Source organism: Anomaloglossus baeobatrachus, chromosome 6 (genome assembly GCF_048569485.1).
Source record: "Anomaloglossus baeobatrachus isolate aAnoBae1 chromosome 6, aAnoBae1.hap1, whole genome shotgun sequence".
Taxonomy (NCBI): Eukaryota; Metazoa; Chordata; class Amphibia; order Anura; family Aromobatidae; genus Anomaloglossus; species Anomaloglossus baeobatrachus.
In genome coordinates, this window is record NC_134358.1 from 123664094 (window position 1) to 123690760 (window position 26667).

Below are 26667 nucleotides of genomic sequence, written 5' to 3' on the forward strand. Positions count from 1 at the left end.
TTATAAATGTAAATGTATCTGTGACGTCATTATTTTACTGCATTGCTCTGTTGTTTTTCCCGCTCGTTTTTTTCCAAGAGGGATGGTCCTTGTGACGTCAATGTGGCTATTTAATGTATGTCTGCCTTCACAATTGTAGATTTGATGTTTCTTTGATGCTTGTCGGTCCTGAGGAAGGGAGCAGAGCTCCTGAAACGCGTAGACCTATGCCAATAATAAAGATACATTAATCTGACATTGCAAGTGATCTTTTGGCGTGGCATTATCACCCCTCTCCACTATTCTCTGTGAACTTTAAAGTTTAGGTTTGCTCTTCTATAGTCAAGGGTTCTCCTTTAAAAAAAGAAAGTCATAGATTAAATTAGTTATACAGAAGGCTTTACTTTTCTTTATCTGAGAATATCATTAAACTCTTGGCACTTTTGATTAGCTATGCAGGAGTAGAGTCTTTTACAAACCTGGTCCTCTTACTGAACGTGATTCCTTAAGAAAAAACACTCCTGCATCTCTTGATCAGTCTACTAGGTTATGGGACAGAACGTTACGGGCCTCAGGGCAGCCAATCTCAGACTACAAACTGTACGCAAGTTCCTCAACAACTTAAAGAAGCACTCCTAGTTTTTTTTTTCCTCTTTTTTCTTAGCTCTCACTCTGCATTATATTCCGCTAAACTCTGCAATTAATCTCATTATGCATTATAAAAAAAACCATACAGTTAGGTAGTGTTAGTACCATCTCTGCTTACTGAGAGGACATTATCATTATCCTCCCTGTTATATTACACTAATTATAAATTTATAAGTATGCAGTCTGCCCCTACATAAGAATCTTGTGATAGTAGCTGTGCCGTCATCATCAGTATTGTGATAGCAGTTTCAACCAAGGAATTAACCTCTCTACCTGTGGAGAACTTGTATATATCTGTTCTCCATAGTTAAGTTGGAGATCTTACATTTGCACCTACAAGTTTCAAGTCATGCCATGGCCTGGAGTCCTACTTTAAACTAAAATCTATACCTCTCTTAACCAGCTAAAGACTATATCAAGGTAGAAGTTAAACCACAACCCAATTACAATGGTTCCTGCTATGGCTCACTTGTGAAATGTATTTGCTGAGCTGTGCTGATTTATGATGACAGATCACATCAAAGCTCAGCTGAATTTTGATATCAATCAGCTGTGAAACTCAAAAACAGAGCTAAAAGTGTTACAAGCCAGAATGAGCTCACTGGCAGATTCCTAGTTAACTTATTCTGCAACCAGCAATGTGCAGGGAAATTAAAAGCTTTCAGTGGGGAAAATAAGTACTTGATACAATGCCGATTTTTAATGTTTTTCCACCTACAAAGAATGTCCGTAATTTTTATCTTCGATACACTTTAACTTTGACAGACTGAAAAAAAACCCAGAAAATCACATTGTATAATTTTTAAATAATTAATTTGCATTTTATTGCATGAAATAAGTATTTGATCACCTACCAACCAGTAACAATTGCGTCTCTCACAGACCTGTTATTTTTTCTTTAATTAACCTCTTCATTGATTACCTGTATTAAATGCACCTGTTTGAACTTATAAATGACACTTGTCCACACAATCAATCATACACTAAACTCTCCAACATGTCCAAGACCAAAGAGCTGTCTAAGGACACCAGGGACAAAATTGTAGACCTGCACAAGGCTGAGATGGGCTACAGGACAATAGGCAAGCAGTTTGGTGAGAAGGTAACAACTGTTGGCACAATTATTAGAAAATGAAAGAAACACAAGATGACTGTCAATCTTATTTGGTCTGGGGCTCCATGAAAGATTTTGCCTCTTGGGTTAATGATGATTCTGAGAAAGGTCAGGAATCAGCTCAGAACTACAAGGAGGGAACCATTTCAATGACCTGAAGAGAGCTTTGACATAATGTCAAAGATTACCATTAGTAACCCACTACGCCGTCATGAATTAAAATCCTGCAGGGCACACAAGGTCCCACTACTCACCCCAGCAAATGTCCAGGCCCATGTGAAGTTTGCCAATGACCATCTGGATGACCCAGAGGAGGCATGGGAGAAGGACATGGGGTCAGATGAGACCAAAGTAGAACTTTTTGGTATCAACTCCACACACGGTGTTTGGAGGAAGAAGAAGGATGAGTATAACACCAAGAACACTGTCCCAACCATGAAGCATGGGATGGAAGCATCATACTTTGGGCATGCTTTTCTTCAATGGGACCATAAGACTGTACCATATTGAAGGGAGGATGGATGGTGTTATGTATCACAATATTTTGGCAACAACCTTTTCCCTAAGTAAGAGCATTAAAGATGGGTCGTGGCTGGATCTTCCAGCTTGACAATGACCCAAAACAAACAGCCAGGGCAACTCAACTAAGGAGTGGTTCTGTAGGAAGCATTTCAACGTCCTGGAGTGGCCTAACTTGTCTCAGGACCTAAACCCAATAGAAAATCTTTTGAGGGAGCGGAAGGTCAATGTTGCCCAGTGACAGCCCTGAAACCTGAAAGATCTGCAGAAAATCTGTATGGAGGAGTGGGCCAAAATCCCTACTGCCGTGTGTGAAAACTTGATCAAGAACTACAGGAAATGTCTGACCTCTATAATTGCAAAACAAAGATTTCTGTACCAAATCTTAAGTTCGGGATTGTTTTTATATCAAATACTTATTTTGCGCAATAAAATGCAAATTAATTATTTTAAAATCCTACAATGTGATTTTCTGTTTTTTCTTGGGGTGGGATTCTGTCTGTCACAGTTGAAGTGTACCTACAATAAAAATTACAGACCTCTGCATTCTTTGTAGGTGGGAAAACTTGCAAATTTGAGCATATCAAATACTTATTTTCCTTACTGTATAACTGCCAAATGGTCAAATTTCTATCAAAATGCAATAGCAAAAAATATTTTATAGCCCAAAATATTTGCATTTAGAGAAAAAAAAGATTTTTTTCTAAAGATATCCCTATCCTTTAAACTACTATTTCCATACAGTCTTGCAAGTGGATTGGCTACCAGGTTTAACTTTATTCGAACAAATTTAAGCTTTTCTGTATATTTTAAAAACCACAAAGCATTTATTATTCTTCACAGGTTTTTTTCAAAGCAAGTGAATTGGGCAAAAAATAATGTAGCAAATTCACATTTGTCGGTGTCGGAATGTTAGATGATTCTGTTAGTCCTTAGACAGGAAATCTGCTAGAAGCCAAATAAACACATTCATGAAAGATTGATGGAGAATGTACCATGATGTCTGGACTGGCCACAGGTCTCCTGATTCAAACTCAATAACTTCATAAGCTTGTAAAGGGCTTGGGGTGCACGTCTGTAGTCATTCTGTGACTGCAGACTTGTGAATCATCACAGCACGCAGTGTGCACACTGTCAGGATCCTCTGGTGCCGCTGCTGAGAGCAAGTTGTTGACCACAAGTATGCAATTTACATGCGATCATGTGTCAAGTAAACGTGCGCAGCATCGCTTAATTGAAGAAAATGAGCGAAGCCGGACAAGTCTAGTCAGAATGTGGCTAGAAGTATGAAAATCGCATACTTGCCCTTATGCACCTGTCTGCTTCTGGTGTCAGTGCCAGAGAATCCTGAGATCGCAGTCACTGCACTCTGTGAGGATTCGCAAGACTGCAGCCACATAGAAGTACCAAGTGCTTGCCGAAGTGAAAGGAAACTCTGTGTCTGGGGAAAGGGAAGATGGTGGCCCCTGACCAAACCTACTGGTGGTCCCTGGGGTCCCTCAGCACCCCAGATAGGTTCCTCACCTATGCGCCGAACCAGATACCTAACCATAGGTATCACTAGTGCTGGGTCCTAAATAAGGAACGGATGGGATGAGCTCTTTGTCAAAACCCCTAAACACAATAGAAGATACAAGATGGACACACAGGGGAAAAAGTATGAACTACTTATCCACAGATGAAGTTCATCAAAGTTTTCAGCAACGATACCACAGAGGAGTACAAGCCACCTTCATGCAACCACAGCTTGAAAAAACTGAAAATATCACCAGAATTAGTCCCACGAAGGAAGGGAACACCAAGAGAAATGCTGATGATCAGCATCTGGGTGGAAGGCAAGCTTCCACTGGGGCCAAAGAGGAGAGAGATGAATTCAACAGGAAAACTCCCTATACCAATAAACACTTACAGCAAGAACAATGGAAAGTCAGGGAGTATTGTGCGTTGCCAAATCCTGTGACCTTCTATGTCCAGAAGCCACATGACTGTCTGTCACCCGTGACACACTTGTGACACCTGTACAACCCCTTTATGTTCCGGTCAGAAGATCTGCAGCTAATCTAGGCATCATGTGATGTATTTGTACATTATTTCATTTCATCTGAATTTAGCCAAACTATTATATTTGCTATATCAGATCATGGGACAGACAATTATGGAACAATTTTCCCTGATTCTCCTGAAAACCCTTTATTAGCATCATGCAAATTCTATAATATAGCAACAATTTCTATTTCTAGATTTGTAGAACAAAATCCATTTCTTACAATGGGATGATGGTTCTTGTAAAAGTCAGTCCTGGAGTTAAAAGATGGACATATTAGGGTGAGCTTGGTTAAAAAACGAAAGAATACAATTAAAACAAATTGATGACTAATATTGTCTTACATTTTCTCATTGGATATAAAAAGGATTCACCAGATCAAGGACAATCCTAATCTATTAGTGTATTGTGAATATTCTACAATTACGGTACATAAATATTGCCTGGTTAATCATATTCTATCAATGTGCTTTATGTAAACACGAAGACATAATATGTTTTACAACTGTATAAACATCTAATATCCGTTGCAGGTTGTCGGCATTATTTACTTGTTTATATCCAGGTTAATTAAAATTAACTTACCAACAATAGCCAAAACTGCTAATGAAGCCACTGACCTTTTATTACCTGCAGTCCCTTGTTTTGATTGGGTGATTGACAGCTCGTTGTTTGGCTACTGTGTCGTATTTCGGCTGACAAGACTTTTCATTTTAACTCAATTTGCCTGCCTATCAGGCGCTGGTGGCAGGCCAGACTCAAGTCACCCAGTTTTGCCTCAGCAGCTTGCTCTGTTTCTCATTAGTACGCATTTATTCAGTGGAAATTGGAAGACAAATGCTTGAAGGCACGTGAACTAAGTATAGCAAATAATGTTTTAAGGCTCGCTATTTATACGAACGTTGAAACGTTTCCTTAAACAAAGTAGTGTAATCATAGTCGGGATGGAAGACCACAAAAAAGCGTAAAAAAAAAATCAATTGTCTTTGACGCGTTTCGCGTTAAATGCACAAGAATCAAATGTGTAAGAAAGAAAAGGGGGGTGAGGGTCGTGTTCTTTTGCTGCCTGGTTATCCCTAGGTATTCTTTAAATTGCCTTGTTTGTTCGGCACTAGCACAGAAACAGATGTTGCTGTACTGTGCACGATAATTTACTGTACCTCATGGTGCAGAATGGAAGGCGTCCCAAGCTACCCAGCTGGTCTGTTAGTGGCACTCGCTGGTGCCTGCTGAACTATGACAAGTGTGAGAGGAGCTGGAGGTTTATTGTGATTCCGTTCACTGTATATTGTCTGATATCGAGTATAATGCTTTTCTCTCAGATTGGGGGGAGTGGGTGCATTAGTCAACAGACCTAAATAAGTCCCCCTGTCCTTTGGTGATCATTATGTGACTCATTACTGTTGTCATCTAATAATTATCGGCATGATCGCTCCGAGCTACAGCCAAGCTCGTCTTCCACACATAACTGGTACTGGAAGGTAAAACAGATTTGTCATTTACGATCTGACTGCTCCGCCACACTGTGCGCTCTATTATTGTGATTAACTTCTGCATAAGATATGCTTACCCAATTGTCATCTGTGATACCGCACTGGGCACAGACTGCCAGGCTTCCTGGAAAACTGTCAACCAATATGATGTGTCCGCATTACCCTGGCTATAAAATGGAAACCAGCTATTTTATAGCAGCAGCAGGTTCAAGAATATATATATTTTTATCCTTTTTATTCTTTCTCGCCCTCGCTGAATTCCTCGGGTAAATAATTTTGCTACATATGTCAGCTACCATTTCTAAACATATATTCCAATTGTGTTATCGTCTTGGTATTTTTAGGTCTGCAGACAGCAGAATCATGGAGGCTGGACCATTGATTTGTACGGTGTAAAGTTTTTCGTTGCCAGAGTGCTGCCAGTTGAAATTTATCGTGTCAGGTGCCTTGTGGCTATCCGCAGTAGAGGCCATATTCTGGAACCAGAGTCGTTCCCTGGCTTCGTCACCAACAAGCCGATTTGACTCTGCCTGATTATAGTAACGAAGGCAGTCCAAAAGAATATGCACAGACTCACTGTACGTCACATTGAATCACAGCGCTGGCCACACAGAGCTGACCGCAGCCTCATTTCTTTAGACAAATGCACGCTTAAGGAAAAACCTCCTGCGAGAAAGCATCCGAGGCCACTTTATTTGCTATGCACGCTGCTACAGATTTAATATTTACTGAAAGACCGTTTGTTATTATCTTTTACACATCCATCGTGATAAACTAACCTTTGGGTTAAGGGAGCTGCTCACAATGCTTTATTTACATGTTGCTTAGATTTATTTCCCTGTATCACCTTTTTTTGGCGCCTGCTTCTCCGAAAATGACTTTATTTGCCTTATTTTGCTTTAAAAGCCCATTATTAGAGAAGATCAAGCCCCATTATGGCCCCAATATAAGCTGCTGGAAGAACAGTCAGGTTTGATTACAACACGAGAGATGCAGATTTAGACAGCAGCTACATGCTGATATGCCTGCGATCAGAATGATTTATGCAAATTATTCATACTAATCCCATTGGGACTTCTCCTCAAACTGCCAGGATAAATTGTCGGAAATTACCCATAAAATCTGTCGTGCTAGGAGCAAAAGGTGAAGGCCATTGGGAACGCAAGGACATTCGACTTCTAAAACATCTTATGATCCGCCTTCCATTTGTGTAAATACATTCCTATCATTAATAAATATTTTACCAAAATCTAGGATTTCACCCGTCTGGCTGTACATGACGAGATGTAGTTTAGGCAGGTCAGGGCTACATTTCCCAGGATTGCTCATTCCTTATGTAAATGAATGGTATTTTGTATGCGGTCTTAATTATCTCATTGGCAAGGCTTCTATATTGTTCAGGTTTCCAATAAAGGAGAAGGTACGCTATAAATGTTTCCATACAAAATTCCTTTGGCTATAATTTTTGTATATTTATTAACCCTTGTAAACTGTAATTGAGAGGCTTTATGTGGATTCCATGCAGCATGGTGTGCCTATACCCTCCGCGCAGAGAATATACTTATGTTATGGAGCCCACTGGGGCCGTCTAGTCACCGGCAATATATTCTCTTAGCAAATCATAACCGAATCATTGTCATATCCTTTTTTTTCTATTTCTCAGGTAGTGCCATAAACGAGTCACTGCGATTATGCTCTGCATCCATGAACATTCGTGTAGTTCAAGAGGATTTTCTTCTAGAGCTGGAGGATGACCAGTCAGTGAATCTAAGGAAAGGCGATTTTGTAGCCATGTATCCTCCAACGCTGCACATGGATCCTGAGGTCTTCGAGGATCCCGAGGTAAATATTCAAATTGAGCTTGTCATCAGTCTCCGGGCACAATGCAGAGGCCGAATCTTTTACAGCGCATACATTTTCTAATGTTACTCCTTCTTCTGGAAGTAATCTGCCTATATTCAGTCACGGTTTTATGGCCCTGCAGGTGAAAAGGCTTGTAGCTAGTAAAAGAAGAAAAAAAAAACTAGTGATGATTTGGACTGCTGGTCCTTTCAGAAAAAATGACAATTGCACATTGAATATCAAAAACTTGAGGCTAAATGTGCACTGTCTATGTCTGTGGATTATTTTATAGCTAAAGAAATAATCGGTGGTGGCTTAAACTCTAAGTAATGGGCAACATTTATTTAAGTGCCCTGAGAACATAGAAGTTACATTCAGAATATGAGCCGGTTTTCTATCATTATGTGCAGTTTTACTTGGGAGCAGAGCATATTATAATAATCTGAATTTATAGAATGTATTTTATAATACAGATGTCATATAAATGGGAAATATTAAATTTGCAATGTATAGTATGGCTTGGGTGAGAAATGTGGACACAGCTATGGAGAGTGCAGATAAATTATTAGTGATGGGCAAATAGTAAAATATTCGGATTATTCGTGCTGAGTATATTCACTCATCCCTAGTAATGTGTCATAGATGAGCATCCAGTTGCTGTGTCTATATAGGCAAATTTAAGAAAAAGACTGATGGCACATCCTGTAAAAAGACTGATGGTACATCCATAGGATGTGGCATCAGTCTTTTTCTTAGATTACAGGGTCATACTGTCATGATTCTGATTGGTGGAGCTCTGCTCTCCTGCAGAGCCGGTGCTTGGTTTTGTATTATTCTCCATTGGACTGGTTGTTCCCGGTCTTGGGCCCTGTGGGAGCAGCCTGTTCGTTGGAGCCTCGTTGCTCTGCTTTATTTTGGAGGTACTTCACCCGGAACGCCGCCAGTGATAATTCCTATGTTGTAGCAGTTGTTGCTGGCTCCCGTAATTGACCGTCTTAATCTTGTCCCGCTACTTCGTTCCTAGTACCCTCAGCCGCCTGTTTCCCCAACCCTGACTTGACTCCCTGACTCCCAGACCCCCGGCTTGTATCATGACCCCAGCTTTGCCATCTCCCTTTGTGCCTGACGTGTCTTCCTGGCTTCCAGACCCCACCTTGTATCCAGACCTCAGCTCCGCTATCCCCCTTTGTACCTGACATGTCTTCCTAGCTTCCAGACCTCTGGCTTGTATGCCCTCTGCCTCCCTCAAATGTCAATTATGTCAGAAGAAGGGGAAAGAAAAGCCAGCACTGATTGGCCTCAGGGATCACGTGACATAATGTTACATAATTCCCGGGAGAGCTGGTGCCAATACCACAGGAATGACGGTGGCACCGAAAGTGAGATTACCGTATAACAAGTCATGAGACCAAGCAAATAACATAATACATAATCTACAGAAGTAGAGAATTGCGTGTGGCTCTGTTATATAAACTAGCAGACCCAGATTATATTCGGTGGAATAAGGAGTGGATATAGAGGGATTACAACCCTATGGGTCCTTGTCCAGAACAGGTCAAAGTGGTACTATACCAAGATTAAAGCCGAAGGACCATCCATGCTGTAAAATACCCCACCAAGGGGTCAGTCACAGGGGAAAAAAATATCTATATATATAATTGCCTTATTCTGTCTGTCTGTCGGTCTGTCTGTCGGTCTGTCTGTCTGTCTGTCTGTCTGTCTGTCTGTCTGTCATGCTCCGAAATTGTGTCCTTACGGTGACACAAAGCTGATTGGCCGCTGGGCTCGCCATGGCCCCGCCCCCCACACGGATTGGCCTCTCGCCCCGGCTCTCTGCAGGCCCCGCCCCCCTCATGCAATGCACGCTCGCTCTGGCCCAACTGACACGGAGCTCCGATTCCCAGGTGAGTACACACACACACATCACACTCACTCTCACACACACCTCACACATCACATCCACACACTCACAACATCCTGGTATATCGCTTGCTTCTACACCGGCTCCGTCAGGATCCCAGCAGCGCCAGACATAACCTTGCGATGCTGGGATCTTGACGGAGGCCAAGAAAGCTGGTAACCATTATACACATCGGGTAACTAAGGTCCCTTAGTTACCCGATGTGTATCATAGTTACCAGTGTACACCGGCTCACACTCACTCTCACACACACCTCACACACACATCACATCGCATCCACACATCAAGGTCCTGCAGCGGCGGAACATACACACACGCACACACACACACATACACACACATCAGATCACACTCACCCTCACACACACCTCACATCGCATCCACATACTCACAACATCCTGGGATATCGCTTGCTTCTCGGTGGCGATACTGTGCTGTGAGCTTCCAGGACCTGACGGAGGATCACATGGCCAGAAGCATGTGGTATCTCCGGATGTTGTGAGTATCAGCGCGTATGTGCGATTTCGTCAGTGTCTGTGTGTGTGAGTGTATGCGATCGGGTGTGTGTGAGTGTATGCGATCGGGTGTGTGTGAGTGTATGCGATCGGGTGTGTGTGAGTGTATGCGATCGGGTGTGGGTGAGTGTATGCGATCGGTTGTGTGGGTGAGTGTATGCGATCGGTTGTGTGTGTGAGTGTCGGCAGAGGAGCACGGCGTGCTGGAGGAGGCTGGGAGCAGAGAGGCTGATCTTGGGGAAGGCTGGGAGGGGGAGGCTGATGCTGAGGGAGGCTGGAAGGAGAGAGGCTGAGCAAACGTGCTCCATCCGCCATACTGCGCACTCCCCATCGTGCTGCATCCCCCATGCTGCGCACTCCCAAACGTGCTCCATCCGCCATGCTGCGCACTCCCCATCGTGCTCTATCCGCCATGCTGCACACTCCCAAACGTGCTCCATCCGCCATGCTGCGCACTCCCAAACGTGCTCCATCCGCCATGCTGCGCACCCCCATCATGCTCCATCCGCCATGCTGCGCACTCCCAAACGTGCTCCACCCGCCATGCTGCGCACTCCCAAACGTGCTCCATCCGCCATGCTGCGCACTCCCAAACGTGCTCCATCCGCCATGCTGCGCACTCCCAAACGTGGTCCATCCGCCATGCTGCGCACTCCCAAACATGCTCCATCCGCCATGCTGCGCACTCCCAAACGTGCTCCATCCGCCATACTGCGCACTCCCAAACGTGCTCCATCCGCCATACTGCGCACTCCCCATCGTGCACCATCCGGTATGCTGCGCACTCCCAAGCGGATGGAGCATGATGGGGGGTGCGCAGCATGGCGGATGGAGCACGTTTGGGAGTGCGCAGCATGGCGGATGGAGCACGTTTGGGAGTGCGCAGCATGCCGAATGGTGCACGATGGGGAGTGCGCAGTATGGCGGATGGAGCACGTTTGGGAGTGCGCAGTATGGCGGATGGAGCACGTTTGGGAGTGCGCAGCATGGCGGATGGACCACGTTTGGGAGTGCGCAGCATGGCGGATGGAGCACGTTTGGGAGTGCGCAGCATGGCGGATGGAGCACGTTTGGGAGTGCGCAGCATGACGGATGGAGCACGTTTGGGAGTGCGCAGCATGGCGGATGGAGCACGTTTGGGAGTGCGCAGCATGCCGGATGGTGCACGATGGGGAGTGCGCAGTATGGCGGATGGAGCACGTTTGGGAGACCAAAATCTAATGAGGAGTTTATCCGGTTTATTACCACCTTTAATAACGGATCAGGGGAGGTGAGAAGGATTCTTGAGAGACATTGGTCCATTCTCAAAATGGATAATGATATTGGTAAATTTCTTTCCAATGCCCCCTCAGTGACTTACAAGAAGGCCCGCTCTATTAAGGAGAGACTAGTTCACAGCCATTTTTCGTGCCACAACACGACATGGCTGACTAGTCCGGTCAAGGGCTGCTATAAGTGTAGTGGTTGTATCGCATGCGGTCATTTGAACCCAGGAAAATTTTTCTTTTCCCATGTTTTGGGTAAACGTTATGACATCCGTTCCTTCATAAACTGCAGAACAAAGGGCGTGATCTACAAAGCCACCTGTATCTGCCACAAAGAGTACGTGGGCAAGACCAAAAGAGAATTTAGGAGGAGAATAGGGGAGCACATCCGGGATATCCGCTTGGGTAATGACACTCCCGTGGCCCGTCACGTTACGGAGCACCATGCACGGGACATTAAATCCATCAGTTTCCAGGGTATTGACGTTGTAGCTCCCCCCTTTAGAGGTGGTAATTGGGATAACAAAATCCTAAGACAAGAAACCAAGTGGATTTTTTGGCTGAAGACTAGCAAACCATTGGGCCTTAATGAAGCTCTTTCCTTCACACCCTTTGTGGTAGATTAGATCAGACATATGTTAGGAGGGACAGTCGCCGCCCGAGTGGGGGCACCAACCACCGTTACTTCCTAGGGTGCCGACCTCCACAAATAGGTAGGGTCAGGTCTTACTGTAGGGCCCTTAGAACTATATAGTTTGGTGGTGGTCTTTCATCTACGCCCAATAGTATTTTTGTAGTCTTTCCCCCTTTTTTAACTCCTTACGTATCTCTCAGGCTATTTCCTCCTCCTTTTTCGATTATTTATCCTGGCCATGTTGGCCTTCTCCTTTCCTTTGTGATTTTGGTCTCCTCTCCATGGATCCTAATTTTTTTAAATTTTCCCTTGAGAGGTTCCCCCTCCCCCCCCTCCTTTCCGAATGAATTTCTCCTGTAGTTTGTTCTGGCCCCCCCCCCCCCCCTTTTTCTCCTTTCCTCTGTTGCTGTTCTTAGAGCCACCTGACTCCATCTGGGTACCTGTGATATCTGTTACAGGTTTTGTAAGGCCCATTTCCGTTTCTGATGGGCCACTGCTATAATGTTTTGGCCGTGGTATTATCGCTGGTTTAGCGACGTTAATCGCGGCCATTTTCTTGTAGTCAGTTACTTACTATTACCATGGTTTCCATGGCTGGTTTGTGTTTCCATTCATGACGTACACATCGCGGCCGCGATCATGTGATCCGGAAGTGAGCTCACCGCCGCGGGCGGATGTGACGTCAGACGCCATTCCAAGTGGGCGGTTCATTTAAACCTGACGGCGAGGTATGTCAGACGCGCTCTGCCCAGGAATGTCCTGGTATTGATGAGAGTAAGTTGCACCCGCCGCTCTATTTGGACCGTCCCGCTGAGGTTATTGACATGGACCTGATACAATATGGTGTATGTATTATTTTATCTTTGCAGTTATGCCAATCCCTGTTGGTCTTGTATGACCGGGATTTTGGATTCCTCCCCTGATGATGTAAGGAAACGCGTTGGGAGATTGTGCACACCACTGGATGCGTTTGGAACCTATAAGAGATCCTGAGTCATTCGGTTAAGGACCAGGTTATCTCATCCCTTGTGGTTACCGTGACCATCCAGCAGTAAGTGCTTCAAAGCAGGGAAAGGGTTATACGGCAGATGGGGTAAGACCGTTCCTTTTCTAACTATTGCTCACCACCAATTGCTCTGTGGTAGGTGATTATGTGGTTTCATATTATCTAGCATTCACCATATGATTATTATCACTGCTGCACATTGCGGTATGTTTATTGGTTTATACGAATGTTATCATCCACATTGTCTTATTAGCCTATGTGTCCTGGTAAGGATACGGAGTATACTGGCTAACTTTTAGGGGTCTGGGTGTCAGTTTTTGGTCCTTTATTGGACTTTTTAAATTTAATAGATTAAAGGTTATTTTTTAGGCGTCTATCTTCCTCTATTCACTTTGCTACTTTGCAGCTGTGAACTGTCATTAACCTCTTATTACCCTAATTGCCCCCGCACCAGGGCAAGCAGGCTGAGCCAGGTAAAGTGGCAGGATCATCACATCTAATAGATGTGACACTCTGTGCTCTGGGCAGCTGCAGGCTGCTATTTTTAAGCTGGGGGAGCCCAATAACCATGGGTTTCCCCAGCCTGAGCATACCTGCCCCCAGCTGTCAGCTTTATCATGGCGGGTTATCAAAATCGGGGGGACCGCATGCCATTTTTTAAAATTATTTATTTAAATAATAATAAAAAAGCAGCATAGGGTCTCTCTTATTTTAATACACAGCCAAGATAAGCACATGGCTGGAGGCTGCAGCCTGCAGCCGTATGCTTTATCTGTGCTGGGTATCATAATATAGGGGGACCCTGCGTGAATGTTTTCATTTATTTATTTATATTTACACCACAATAGAGATACACATAGCGTCTGTTATTCCAAGCAATTACACACACTGTCACTTAGAGTGGGGGCGTGGTCTGACTGCAACCACTCAGTGACGCCAGGGCTGCCGGTGGGCGGGGGATGCAGTGCATATGCATGAGGGATAAAGAGCAGCCTCGGAAGTAGTGTTACAGCTGCACAGGAGACTCAGTAAGTATAACCCGCCTGCTCTAATCCCTCTAGCCCTTTCTACCACTATGTTACAGTGCATGATTCAGGCCCCATAGACTTATATGGGGCTTGGCATACAGACAGATATCCAAAATAAATTCAGAGTCTGAACCAGGTTTTTAAAAAAAAAATCCGGTTGGACCCACCGATTCCGGATATCGGTGGGATCAGCCGTCACTAATTATGAGTTTCATGCAGAAAAAAAACCAAATATGACACTATTTAAATAATGATTTTACTATAACATAGAAGTTGTTACATTTACAGGAATACAAAATATGTCCATGTTATTTACTGGCTTGTGATGTTTAGTTAAAAAATATATAATAAAAAAATTGGTTATTGTTTATCCTACAATATTTTAAGTAACTTTCTGGAAAACAAATTAATCACTACTTTTTTTTACATAATGTACAGGTACATACAAATATATCTTAAAAACACAAATACACTATAAAGGAGAAGAATACCATTTAGGTTTTTAAGGAGAGAAAATTAAAAATTAAATCTCTGCTCTAATAAAATCTCTACTGAATGTATAAAAGAAGCTTATAAAGATTCATACATCTGTCACTGCTACTAAACGGAGGCATAGAACAGCAACTTCTTAGTGCTCACCACAAGTTTTTACATTTATCATCTTTGCATGAACTAAAATTCTGAAATATAAGACGTCTGAGTGAAAATTCCCATTGTTCTGCTTATTTATAATGGGAGTATTAACTCTAATTTCTTGACTTCTAAATTGTAATAGAAAAGCGGGAGTTGTTTCAGGGATGTTTTATCAAACTGTAATAGGCAGATTACATAACCATCTGCTATCATCTTTACTTGAGCTCTTGTCTATTAAACAATAATGAAATTGGCAAGTTATTTACTGACAGCTGATGGTACAAAGATGTGGGGTGCAAGTCAAAACTGACCATTAATTGATCTGCTATTTCATTAAAAGGAATAAATATACATAAAAAATGAGAAAACACATATATTGAGGAATGTTTTAATTATTTTTTTTGTGGATTGTAAAACTTGGTTGCAGTATGGAATCGATGTAACCTACTTTACAGGGTAATCAATCAGCTGGAATTGCTAGGGAAAGTTGATGCGTTATATTGATTGAATGGCTCATATAATGTTGCAAATAGTGATTGAAGTCAACTATGGGGGTGTAATACCCAATAATGCTGGTTCCACCTTTGTTAACGCCATACATTATGATTTAATAGGTGAATAGGTGATACAAGGTGTGTTACTATCTCCACACATGGAAGATCCACTTTGAAAATCAATATCAAGAAGTCAATCATCTTTTCAAATCAAAATACAGAATGCCTTGAAACTTACAATGATTAATTTTGATGTTGCAGAATTTGTGCACCTATCATTTAAAATTGGGTTACTTGTAGTTTTTCATTAAGTTTTTGTGTGTGTTTTTTTTACACTGTGGCTTTTGTCTCTTCCTGGTATGTCATGCTTTAAATAAAGCTGATTTGTTTTTGATACTTCCTGGTATTGTCACGAGGGACTATGGGTATAGCGGAAAAACTGAGCCCGTAAGCGGACCCTCAGACAAGGGGGCCCTGTGCTATCCCTATTCTCTGAGATACCCCTAATGGCGGCAATGTCTGAGTCTCCTTCCTTGCCCTGCTTCTGGCCAGCCATGATCTTATACCCCCCCACATTCCCCCAGGGGTGGTGTGGACAGGAGTGTTATTTAACCTACAGAAATGGACAAACAGGGGAAACCAAGACTCTGTCACACAGCACACACACACACACACACACACAGAGGTATAACACAATAAGAGATCGGGAGGAAAATAAGAGCTGGGTAGAAACAACAAGGTGATGGGTAACTCCACAACAACATCAAGAACAAAGCTAATTTTTTCCAGTAAGTCTGGGACACCTCACAGCTCACAGACCAACACATTGGTTTCTTTACGACATTTGATTAAAGAAATTTAATGAGCAGGCTAGCAGAGTTTTACTCTTGTTAGCCTAACTGTGAATGAGCAGACAGCAGGTCAATGCCCAAGTCTGCCTGAGTTAATCACATACACCACAGAAATCATTGGACGGATTGTCAGACCTTGCAATGTGAATAGAGCCTGTTATTACAACATAGTAGTAGAAAAAAACATGGACAGCTCATCTAAAAATCGTAAGTTGATCTAAACCCGTTAGGCAAAATTTAAAAACCTGAACATGAGGTTCTTGGTTTAACATTTTGATCAGACTGTATGAATCCCACTGCCAAGTCATGGTGAACCTCCTGAGTGCATTCCTAATCTGTGCCTTAAAGATGCAGCGCCCTGCGCAATCGCAGCCACGGCGACAATGCACCAGCAAGGCAGGTGACCTGGTGCCTCATAGCACCCATACTGCAAGGCTGAGTCTCCAAGACTCCAGGCCACTCCGCCCAACAGACACAAAAAATTACTGCAACAATGGCCGTCACACAGCACAAACACCCTGTCAAAGGAGCTGAATAACTCATGTTCCACGAGCTCCCAGTATGTGAAAAGGCAGACTCCTCTTGCAGTCTCCTGCTGATTAAAAACACCTAGGCCAAATGGGATGAGTGCTGGTCCAAGAAAAACAAAAAAACAGAGCGGATACACCATGCATTGCAACATAGTAGTAGAAAAAGACATGGCCGCACATCCAGAATTAATCAGTTGATCTAAACCCGCTAGGCAAAATTTAAATACCTGAACATGAGGTTCTTGGTTTAACATTCTGAGCCTGACACTACCATGACAGTCGGCGAGCTTTGGGCAAAACTCCATGTATTCTGCTTTGATAAAACTTTATGGATACACAGTTTCAATTTACATGTGTTTTTGATGCATTTCAGATGAGGATACACACTAAAAATATATATATTTTTTTTACCTGTGTATTATTTGCATCTAATACAGGCCTAAGGGGAAACCTGCACTATAAACTCTACGTATCTGCAAGAGAAACTCCTCATCTTGGAACGTAGCCTGAGAGTTTCAGGTGCACTGTGCTGTCAGATGAGTTAGTGCTTTGCTTGTTTTACACGGAAACCTGTGTCTGCCTGTGATGAGTCTGCTTCTAGAGCTTAAAGTGCATTAAGTTCATAGACTCAAAGCTCTAGAGACAGACTTGAAGCTCATACAAAGAATTTTTCAATGTTCCTTTTAGATTTTTTTTCTTTATCTTAGTGAGATATTGTTATGAGACTTGGTATTTATGTTAAAGTTTGCAGTTTTTGCTCCCGTCTGATTCCCGTTGCTCCACTGAGTATTCGGTTTTGTTTTTTTAATTGTTATTATTATTACTTCAATTTGCCATTTGTTTCCAGAGATAAGGGTCTTTTTATTTAGGATTCTTAGGGGGGCATGTTTTCAGGCTGCTCTGTATAATCATCCTCTGCTAGTTATACCCCCTTATTATAGACCATAAAAACTAGCACTAAATAAAATGACCCTTATATCTGGAACTATATGGTAATTTATTTTTATTTTTTTTTATTTTTCTTAAAGAATACTCAGGGGAGCAGCAGGAATAAAATAAGGGGAAAATTTGACACTTTATGTTTGGTGACAAGTCCTCTTTAAGGAATTACCATCATTAGTGATAAGCAGATTAAGCATAATTCAAATTCTCTGTTCACGCAGATTTTGCAGGATTTGATTTGCAGAGGAGTCATTTTCCATCAGTAGAGTGACCCTTGTTATCCTCTAGGGGGGGCCTCTACAGACCCCTGAGCATAATAAATGTAAAGTGTAAAGAATATAAAAATCCTTATACTTAACTAACTTACATCTCCACCCCATCCACTCCTCACTGTCCAAAAGGTCATGATATTTGCAAACATTTGACCTTGCGAGGGACCATCTTTGGCTTCATCAGAGCCAGAACTCCCAGCCTAGTGTAAGAGGGATTTCAGCGCTCATGGTGGCAATAAAAATATGCACTGAAGACTAGATGGGTGAAAGCGAGGAGAGGAGGGGCTGGAGAGTTAAGTGATCAGGTAAGTAAAAATATTTTTTTCTATTGTTAACTTTTGAGGGACCTTTACGATTCAGAAAAATGGCTGACATTTTACTGAATCTGCGTTGAAGTGGATTACAAAGATTTCACATTTTGGTGAATGCGGATTACAGCCATGGATTGTTACTGAACAGGACCCGCTGCCGTCTCCAGTTTTGGGAAATCTTAGTATGTTCTGAAAATATTGGATAAAGTAAATATCTTTCAATTGTCGACTTATACAACGTCTAAAACATAACTCTATTTTTGTGTCTGACATATTTGAGATATATCTCTGATACAACTGAAGCCGTCACAAACCACCATGGACCCAACACAGGCTTTGTACGTCAGTTTGTCTTCATCAAGGATTTGAGCTTCACAGTAAAACTCTGTTCACATTTTACTACAAAAAAATAAGAAAACAAAATGCCAGAACTTAGAATAGCTTATTAATAGAATTCTACTCTAATTCACAACTCCTACTTGGAACTTCCACTTTTCAAAAACAAGGCCTTTAAGAAGAGAATAACACAAAGCCTAAGGTTAAAGGCACCACCTAATCTTTGATTGTAGAACAGAGACATCATTAGGCCCCTTTCAGACGTCTGTGTTTAATCAGGTACAAGCCACACGCATCGGTATGGTCATACTTGTGTCGTACGTGTGTCACGCGTATGTCACACATACGTGCAACAGGTACCGGAGAAAATAGAGAAAAAAGATTTTCTATATTCACCTGTATGCAGCGCTGTTTTCTTCGCCTCTGCTGTCTCCTGCTTCTGACCCCGCTCATTATATTCATTGATTATTCACTGCACTGAGGACCTGGAAGCCAGAGCATCGCGGGGACAGCATCGCCGGTGACAGGTGAGTATTCGGCAAGCAGTGCGTGTGCAATGACGTCCAGTAGGTCATTGGAGTTCCCAATGAACTCTGATGACATCCTGATGACAGCTCCGCTACAGCGAGTGTCATCATGGTGACTTCACGGGTTCATCAGAGTTCATTGGGAACTCCAATGACCTCCTGGACATCATTGCACACACACTGCTTGCTTGCTGAATACTTACCTGTCACCGGCGATGCTGTCCCCAGCTATGTTGTCCCCGGCGGTGCTGTCCCTGGCACTGCTCCTGGCAATGCTGCTGCTTCCAGCTCCTCGGTACAGTGAATAACCAATGAATATAATCAGGGGTCAGAAGCAGGAGACAGCAGTGCCAAAAAAAGCAGCGCTGGATACAGGTAAATATAGAAAATCTTTTTATTTCAAAGTCCTGTGTTTTCTCCGGTACCTGTCACACTGATATCTCACAGATCACCATGGTGACTTCACGGGTTTATCAGAGTTCATTGGGAAGTCCAATGACCTCCTGGACGTCATTGAACACACACTGCTTGCTTGCTGAATACTCACCTGTCACCGGCGATGCTGTCCTCTGGGATGCTGTCCCCAGCTATGCTATCTCTGGTGGTGCTGTTGTCTCACAGATCACATCAGTGTGCGATCCGTGTGACACCCATGCTGCCGGAGAAAAAACAGACATGTCTGTGTGTCCGTGGAGGGCCACGAGGGGTCACACAGTCTTTTTCTGGCTAACTTTCCTCTCCCCCAGTTTATCCTTCCCTCCAATTTACAATGTCTTCTACTACAAAAAATGAAAATAACTTGCTTTTACTGTCATCACATTAAAAGGTTCCTAACTTTGGAAAAACAACTAAATTAAAGGGGTTGAATTAGAATCTATTAGGGAACATGGACATGCTGCTTTAAACATTATGACAATATTTGTGGTCTAAGGGGAACGATATTCTCCTTGCGGAGACTGACACACTAAGCCAGCATGCCAGTGGTGAGGAGACTTTAAGCCGCAATGCTCCTCTCATACATTTTGTATTTTTTATTTGTTCTCATATATCTACATATGTCATGTACATGCACGTCATATGTACATTTACATATGTCACATTTGTTCAAGAACTACAGCTGTAAGTTACCCCATAGCCTCTGTATGAGTGTGTGGAGCCAACAGATCATCATTAATAGTTAAGGACCTTATGAAGATCACAAGACCTGCCATCTAAGCACTTATTAAAGGAGTCATTCAAAATATTTAAAGAAAAAAACACAAAATTTCCCTTTTATGTTTTTTTTTATATAAATAACCTTAACAATAAAAAAAAAGCATGTGTGGTATTGTAGCTCCCATATTGATCCAAATTGTTAAAATATCACATTATTTATCTCACACGGTGAATGTCATAATTGTTATTATACCAGAATTTCTGTTTTTCTAGTGGTCTTACTCTTGACTGACCAAAAAAACTGAATATAAAATCAATCAACAAGGGATATGTATCTCAATATAAATAGCGGCAGGTCACCAAAGAGGACCACATTTTATTGCAATATTCAATAATAAAATAGCTCTTCATTACTCCTTTCAATAAACGTTTTCTAATACTAAAACTTCAGTATTTAAAGGGAATCTGTCACCAGGTGTTTCCTATGTAATCTCAGAGCAGCATGATGTATGGACAGAGACCCTGATCACAGCGATATTTCATTTACTGGGCTACTTTTTGTAGCTCCAATAAAATCAGTGTTTTGTCATCAGGAGATTATCACTATAGGACTAGTTGTCTTTTGCCATGTAGTTCTCATCTGTATCACCCTGCCCCTTCAACTGATTAGCACCTTTTTTATGCCTATGTACACAAAAATATACCAATCAGTGGTAGAGGCGATTTAACCAGTATTCAGCAGTCACAGGGCTGGTAGATCTGTTGCACATAAAACAGTGGATTTTCTCCTAACTACATCAAGCAGCCCAGTATCTGACACATCCCTGGAATCAAGGTCCCTGTCCCTACATCATGCTGCTTTGAAATTATATAGCAAACACCTTTTGATAAGCTGATGACATCATATCAAAAGAAATGGGAAGCCATTGGCTAAGCCAGCTAATGATGTTGTGGTGCCCCTGCGGCTCCAGTCCCCACAGAGTACTGTGCCTCACTTAAAGTGCAGTATTCGCCTCGGGTAAAGAGGGGGTTAATCACTGGTGTTCCACAATACACTTTACATACAGCTTAGGAGCCTTCTCACTGGGGAGCTGAACTAGGGTAGGCAGGGGGTTGGCCATCACGAAGCTTGAAACTTTCTGGTCACTAGGACAACCACCTGGGGGGGAGGCGGGTTCCACTTGGGGTAGAGGTAGGAGCAACTCACACACACCCGTCAATCAAGTCGGGACTTCAGTTCTGGTGACATGACACTACTTCTTTTTCTTCTCACGGGGCCTGAGGCTTGGAGCGAGACACTCAGCCCGGGTTCCCGCCTCTACTGAAGGGGCACCCCTTGGATAGGACACTTTCCAAACACCTGTGGCTTCTGCCAACTTATCCGAGGTCGAAGGGGCTCAGCACAGCTGTGACCAGTGCCTCCCAGGCAATACAAGGACAGTGAGTAAATACACCTGGAACTGCACCAGTCCACTCGGACTCTTATTACTGGCGCCGGTGACCCACGCTTCGGCGCCAATGGCCACTGCCACTACTACTCCCCTCATCATCCTCCCCGGGGCCCACTCATCCTGTGGGGAGTGATACCATCTTTGCTGCTGCAACAATCCACTCCGGAGGACAGTGACAGCAGCAGCGGCTAATCCCTGGCCGCGTACCGCAGGTGGCGTCACGACATTCATCCTGCTACTACCCCCATCTTCCCATCTCCCTTTCCGTGGACACCATGGGGTCACGAAACCGGGCAGACCACCCGTGACATCCCCTTCACCCTTCACTGGCCCGGTGACGAGTAACCCTCCAGTCCCCATGGGGTGCTCCAATGTCATGCTTACACAAGTCATCTATTGATAAAGTTAAGTCTGCTGTTGACATCATACTAATAAAACACTATCTTACACTTTGTTCATGAACAACATAAAACCAAACAAAAGTAAAAAAATGTTACATATTCTACATTCTATACTAGAGATATTCATGTGTATTTGTTGTATAAGCTGGAACTCTTGGGGATCATTTGAGACCAATGTTTTCGGAGATTTCTGTGAAATGTAATACAATTATGTTCCAATCTTGCAGCTTAGGTTTTTTTCCACCAATTACCACAACTTCATTGTCCTCATAATCAAATTTGCTTCCGTAATTAACCAGGATTGTGATTTTCAGGAAATTCTGCATTTTGCGACTGTATAAACTGTGATGTTGATGGCGATGTAATTACCAAAATAATACTTACTATTTAGCATTTCATTATAAATTCATGATTTAGAATTAACCTTTAACATATATGTACTGTATAATTAGCTATATTTATCACTGTTTTTCAGTTTTTCCTGTGAACAGGAATGTATACTAAATTATTAACCATCTGTCAGCCTAGCATGTTCTTAAAACTGCTGTCCATTAACCAGAACCAATGGCATACAATACAGCTGCCCGCGTATGCTTGCCAAGTGCCTATGTATGTGTTTTTATAATCGTCTACTTAATCATTACTACATTTTTTGTTAAAGTCACATTGTTTTTGTGATAAAAGCAAAATACATATTCTGCGACTGTGGAAAGATTGGTTCAAATATAAACAAATAATTTAAGAATTCTAATACTATGCTATTGCAAAAACAGAAAAAATATCATACATCAAAATATACGTCCAACTTTACAAATACTGTTTTTATTTATTCTGAAAGTTAGAGGAAAATAAGCTTAATAGTTGCAAATAGTTAAAAAATATCTTACCATCTCAATTTTAAAGCCCCTATTCAGACCTATGTAAACCAGCAGGTTGTGACCAACGGCACCCAAACCCTTGAATCTTGATTATTAACCGCTTCACCCCGGGCAATTTTCCGTTTTTTCGTTTGTTTTTATATCGCTCCCCTGCCGTAACTTTTTTCATTTTTCTGTCAACCTTGCCATATAAGGGCTTATTTTTTTTTGCAGGACCAGGTCTACATTTAAATGAAACTATACGTTTTACCATATGGTGTACTGGAAAACGGCAAAAAAAATCCAAGTGCAAAAGATTTGCAAAAAAAGTGCGATTGCATGATGGTTTTTGGGATAGTTTATTCCCAGTGTTCACTATATGGTAAAAGTGATGTGTCGCTGTGCTGCCTCAGGTTGGTACAAGTTCATAGACACCAAACATGTATAGGTTTAGGTTTGAGTTAAAAAAATCCAGAATTTAGTCTTAAAAAGGAGCACTTTTTGCACCATTTTCTATGATCTGTAACATTTTCATTTTTCAGGATCCATGGCTCAGTGATGGCTTATTTTTTGCGTATTGAGCTTACATTTTTAACTGTACCATTTTTGCACAGAAGTGCCGGTTTGAACCCCTGTTATCGCATTTTACGCAACATTCGTGGCAACCAAAAAACATAATTTTGGTTTTTGGAATTTTTTGCTGCTACGCCATTTAAGGATCAGATTAATTGATTTTATATTTTCATAGATCAGGCATTTCTGAATGCTGTTATATCAAATATGTGTATATTTTTTTATTTTTTAACACTTTAATTTTTAATGAGGCGAATCGGGGGGTGATTTGAACTTTAAGATTTTTTTATTTTTTAAATTTTTTAAAACTTTCTTTTTACTTTTTTTTATTTTACTAGTCTCCCTAGGGGACTATAACAATCAGCATTCTGATCACTCATTCTTTCTTGTAGATCTGATCAGCATTGCTCTGATCTGCAGAAAAGCAGCTCTCCTCTCACACATGGCCCTCTGCCGGCTGTAAGAGAAACTGACTCATGGTAGCTACAGGAGTTCATCACATGACCCTATGCTACCATGGCAATCATCAGATGCACGTGATCACATCACATGAATTCTGATGGAGCCGGGAAAGTGAATGCTTACTGCGGCCCGCTGTTACATGGCGCTGTGACATTTTCACAGCACGCTCTAAGGGGTTAACTGGCACAAGTGGGTAGTGAATCCACTTGTGCTTGATAGCCGCACATGTCAGATGTTCAAATCAGCTGACATGTGCAGCAATTGCTGCCGGCGGCAGCAGGCAGCCATTAAGCTGACACGATCCATGACGTACCCAGTATGTCATGTGTCGTAAAGATTAAACTACCTTATTTTTTGGATTATAAGACGCACTTTTCCTCCCTAACTTTGGGAGGAAAATGACAGGTGCATTTTATAATGAGACCACCCTTAACGGGAGGTGGGCAATAGATGCTGTCCTGGCTGTGGTGGGAGCTATGTGGAGCAGGGCGGTGAAGCAGAGCAGATGCTTTGTTGGTAGTGTGGGTTTCAAATAATGGTGCCCGGAGTCTGCGCATGTGCAGATGAAGCTCTCAGCTTAAGATCTCATCTGCGCATGCGCTGCCTTCGGCCCATTGATCTCCCAGCAGAGGACCGAAAGAAATGGCACCCGCAGATGAGATCTTGGCTTGTCATTAAGCCCAGAGCTCATTCTGCATATGCGCCAACTCCGGACGCCATTTCTTTGAACCCCGCACCGCCGACAGAGTATCTGTGACACCCACTGCACTGCCCTGCTCCACACAGCCAGCAAAGCCCCCACCGCAGCACCTGCAGCATCACCATACTCCAGTACCTCCCCTGACTTTTGTGACCTCGCTCTACCACCGCTGACGCCCTCCCTCCGGTAAGACACCACCAGAGTATGACAGACCCTTTTTTTTAATCTTTTTTATCTCTAAATTTGGGGTGCATCTTATTATCCAGTATGTCTTACAAACCGAAAAATACAGTACATTGGAGTGAGATAGGAAAGTAGAAGAAACACAGGCACATAGGCTACAAGATTGAGGCTCCTGACAGACTTCTACAGTGGCCTAAACTGTTGTGTACTGATGTAAATAATTAAAAGTACTGGAATCTTTGCTTATCCTACAGTGTATTTTATTGACCCATTCCCCAGTAGTAGTGGTGTAAGCAGTGCTGCATCCATACCAGTCAAAGTTACAGGAATTTACCTGCATGACCGTTTTTTACTCCAATCTGCTTTTCTTTATACAGGCAATAGAGACAAGCCAATTTATTGGAGTGGAATTGAATTCTACTTGAATTTTACAAAATTTCCTATCCTCAAGAATACAGATGTTTTATAATTCGCTATGCACAAATTCAGTAAAGTAACAACTGGCTGCCATTTTGCTGAACCATAGTGGGTCAGCAAAAGGTTAAAAAAAATAATACCTTACTATTTATCTGTTCTGGAGACTGATCTTATGCGGCTCCTCTAGGTTTGCGTGAAGGCAAAAGGAAGATAGACTATGGGGAGGAAGGGCACCACCCTATGGGATCTCCAGGTATTCGAAAGGCAAAACGAAACAAGAAGAAAAAAAGAGTATACCTATCAAGGTAGATAGGTATACTCTTTTTCTTCGTGTTTCGTAAGGCAAAAGGAAAGAGATGCCAAGGTGCAAGATGCCATAGACACGGCCGAACACCGTATCTCTCACCAGCAAGAAACTAGATTACACCGATCAACCTCATCTAGTCGTTCCTCTTGGTCATCCGGGTCATCATCCTCAAGAAGCTCAGCCCTGAGTGACAGGATACTAGAGGCCTGTAAGAGCGGAAGAATCCAAGGTGAGACGTTCTTTCACAGAAAGAGAAGTAGAGGAAGAAGCCAAAAGGGTAGAAGCAGAAGCCAAAAGGGCAGAAGCAGAAGCCCTTGCAAAAGCAGAAGCGGCTAAAGCAGAAGCCACAAGGGCAGAAGCGGAGGCTCGGATAAAGATTCTTCGGTCACAGATGGAAGAGGAAGTTGCACTAGCTAAAGTGAGACTACTTGTGCAAGCATTTGATCCAAGGTCCTGATCCAGCTCACTTGCCACCACTGGAAGCAGACAATCCAGTTGATCGCACAAGAGACTATGTACTGAATCAGTTACCTGTAGCAACCCCGGTTTGCAGTACCGTCCAAGCCGACAACACCGAAACCTCCAACTTACCTCTATCAGTGCCAGTGTCAACTAAAGCACCCGAGCAAATTAATAACAGTCACCAAGAGGTGCCCTCTCAAACACAGCCACCACGGCAAGATGGCAACCACGTGTTTCCTGACCCACTTCCACAGCTCTAGCAGCGGTCATCAGAATCTACAGAGGCTAAACCACAGCTCAACCCTGCAGCAACGTCATTCTACCCGGGAACATCTCATCCATTCACGCCAGGCAGCCCATACGCCCCAGGGGCATCACGAGTCGTCATGGCAACAAGTGGTGAGAAATCAGATATGTCTGAGTTTGCCAGCTTCATGGTGAGCAGAGAGCTAATCAACACTAGTCTCACGAAATTTGATGATCGTGCAAAGAGCTACAGGGCCTGGAAAGCAACTTTCAAGGCGGCCATCGCCAATCTCAACTTAACTGCAGAACAGGAGCTTGACCTCCTGATAAGTGGTTGGGCCCAGGCTCTAAAAACCGTATCAAGAGCCTCAGAACCATCTATGTGGGACAAGCAGAAGCAGGTCTCGCTGCTGCATGGCAAAGACTGGAACGCACCTTTGGCAGTGCAAAAGCAATAGAGAAAGCCCTATTCAAGAGACTGCAGGACATCCCAAAGATCAACCTTAAAGAAGTCCACAAGCTTCAAGACCTGCTTATGGAATGGAGCTC

General features: G+C 42.8%; 1 protein-coding gene across 1 annotated transcript in view; it reads left to right on the top strand.

The window, feature by feature from the left end:
• Positions 1–26667, top strand: part of CYP7B1 (cytochrome P450 family 7 subfamily B member 1) — a 332699-nt gene that overhangs the window by 285400 nt on the left and 20632 nt on the right. Inside the window, exon 5 of the mRNA XM_075353233.1 lies at positions 7461–7639. Coding sequence (XP_075209348.1) covers positions 7461–7639 — 179 coding nt within the window. The remainder of the gene's footprint in view (positions 1–7460; positions 7640–26667) is intronic.